The sequence below is a fragment of the Penaeus monodon genome, chromosome 27 (assembly GCF_015228065.2).
Source record: "Penaeus monodon isolate SGIC_2016 chromosome 27, NSTDA_Pmon_1, whole genome shotgun sequence".
In the NCBI taxonomy this organism is placed as follows: Eukaryota; Metazoa; Arthropoda; class Malacostraca; order Decapoda; family Penaeidae; genus Penaeus; species Penaeus monodon.
Window position 1 is genome coordinate 36,519,359 of NC_051412.1, and position 838 is coordinate 36,520,196.

The window sequence follows — 838 nt, forward strand, 5'->3', positions numbered from 1 at the left end:
GTTTTTTTTTTATACAAAGGCTACTTGTCGTTGATGCTAGTGAATCCTGATATCGAAGAGTTGAAGTATTCAGTCTACAGTGTTTTTTGAGTCCGCGAAAAGCAAATGTAGCGCAATACAGGCGTCGGCAGAGAGTGGCGCATCATCGAGCGACGGCTCAGGCCTCCGTGCCTGTTGGGGCTCTAGCGAAAGCATAGCTAAACTTCATCACGTGCATTTTGTCAGTAGAGGGCTTTTGGCGTGCCTGTTGTTTGATCATCATTATCACCAAATAAGGAACCGGTCCAGGATCAAACTTGCCAGAATGAATGTGATGACTAGTAAGCGCGGCGAACGGTTGATGGTATTCCTCAAACATGGCTAGAAATGCTTCCCTCTTCAGCGGCTTTGAAAGAGATTCAAAATACCCACCCTATTTGGAAGGTCAGAAGGGGTGAGTCCCCCCAGAATTGCATTTACGTAAACCGTAAATTTTGTGAGAATTGCGTAATGCATTGTCATTAATATATTTCGGGGTAAATGTTTTCTGCAGACTGAAATCACTCTGGACTGTAGACATTGCAAGCAGTCCATGAACACCAAATTCATTAGCGGCCTATTTTGTATAGAATTTCCAAAATATTAAAGGAAGTCGAATAGTTGCAATAAACAGAAGTGTCTGCATTACACATTTGGGAGAAGCTTTGGGACCATTCCAAGGCGTGTCGAAGGGGTACCTGGAACTTTATTATCCATGCTAGGTGTCATAGTCTTAAAATAGGATTGGTTTTCCTCAGCATGATGCAAGATTCTAATATTTGTAATAAAAGAAAATATTAGGTGTAGGGACACCTAACTA

General features: G+C 42.0%; 1 protein-coding gene across 3 annotated transcripts in view; it reads left to right on the forward strand.

The window, feature by feature from the left end:
- The first annotated feature begins 54 nt into the window (after positions 1–54).
- LOC119590820 (ketosamine-3-kinase-like) overlaps positions 55–838 on the forward strand; it is a 9,042-nt gene continuing 8,258 nt past the window's right edge. The window contains exon 1 of one of the 3 annotated variants that reach the window (XM_037939572.1): positions 55–433. Coding sequence is in view for 1 of the 3 variants with exons in the window: in XM_037939571.1 (XP_037795499.1) it covers positions 367–423 (57 nt within the window). In the remaining 2 variants the exon portion in view is untranslated. The remainder of the gene's footprint in view (positions 434–838) is intronic. The other 2 variants (XM_037939571.1, XM_037939573.1) reach the window with 2 other exon arrangements.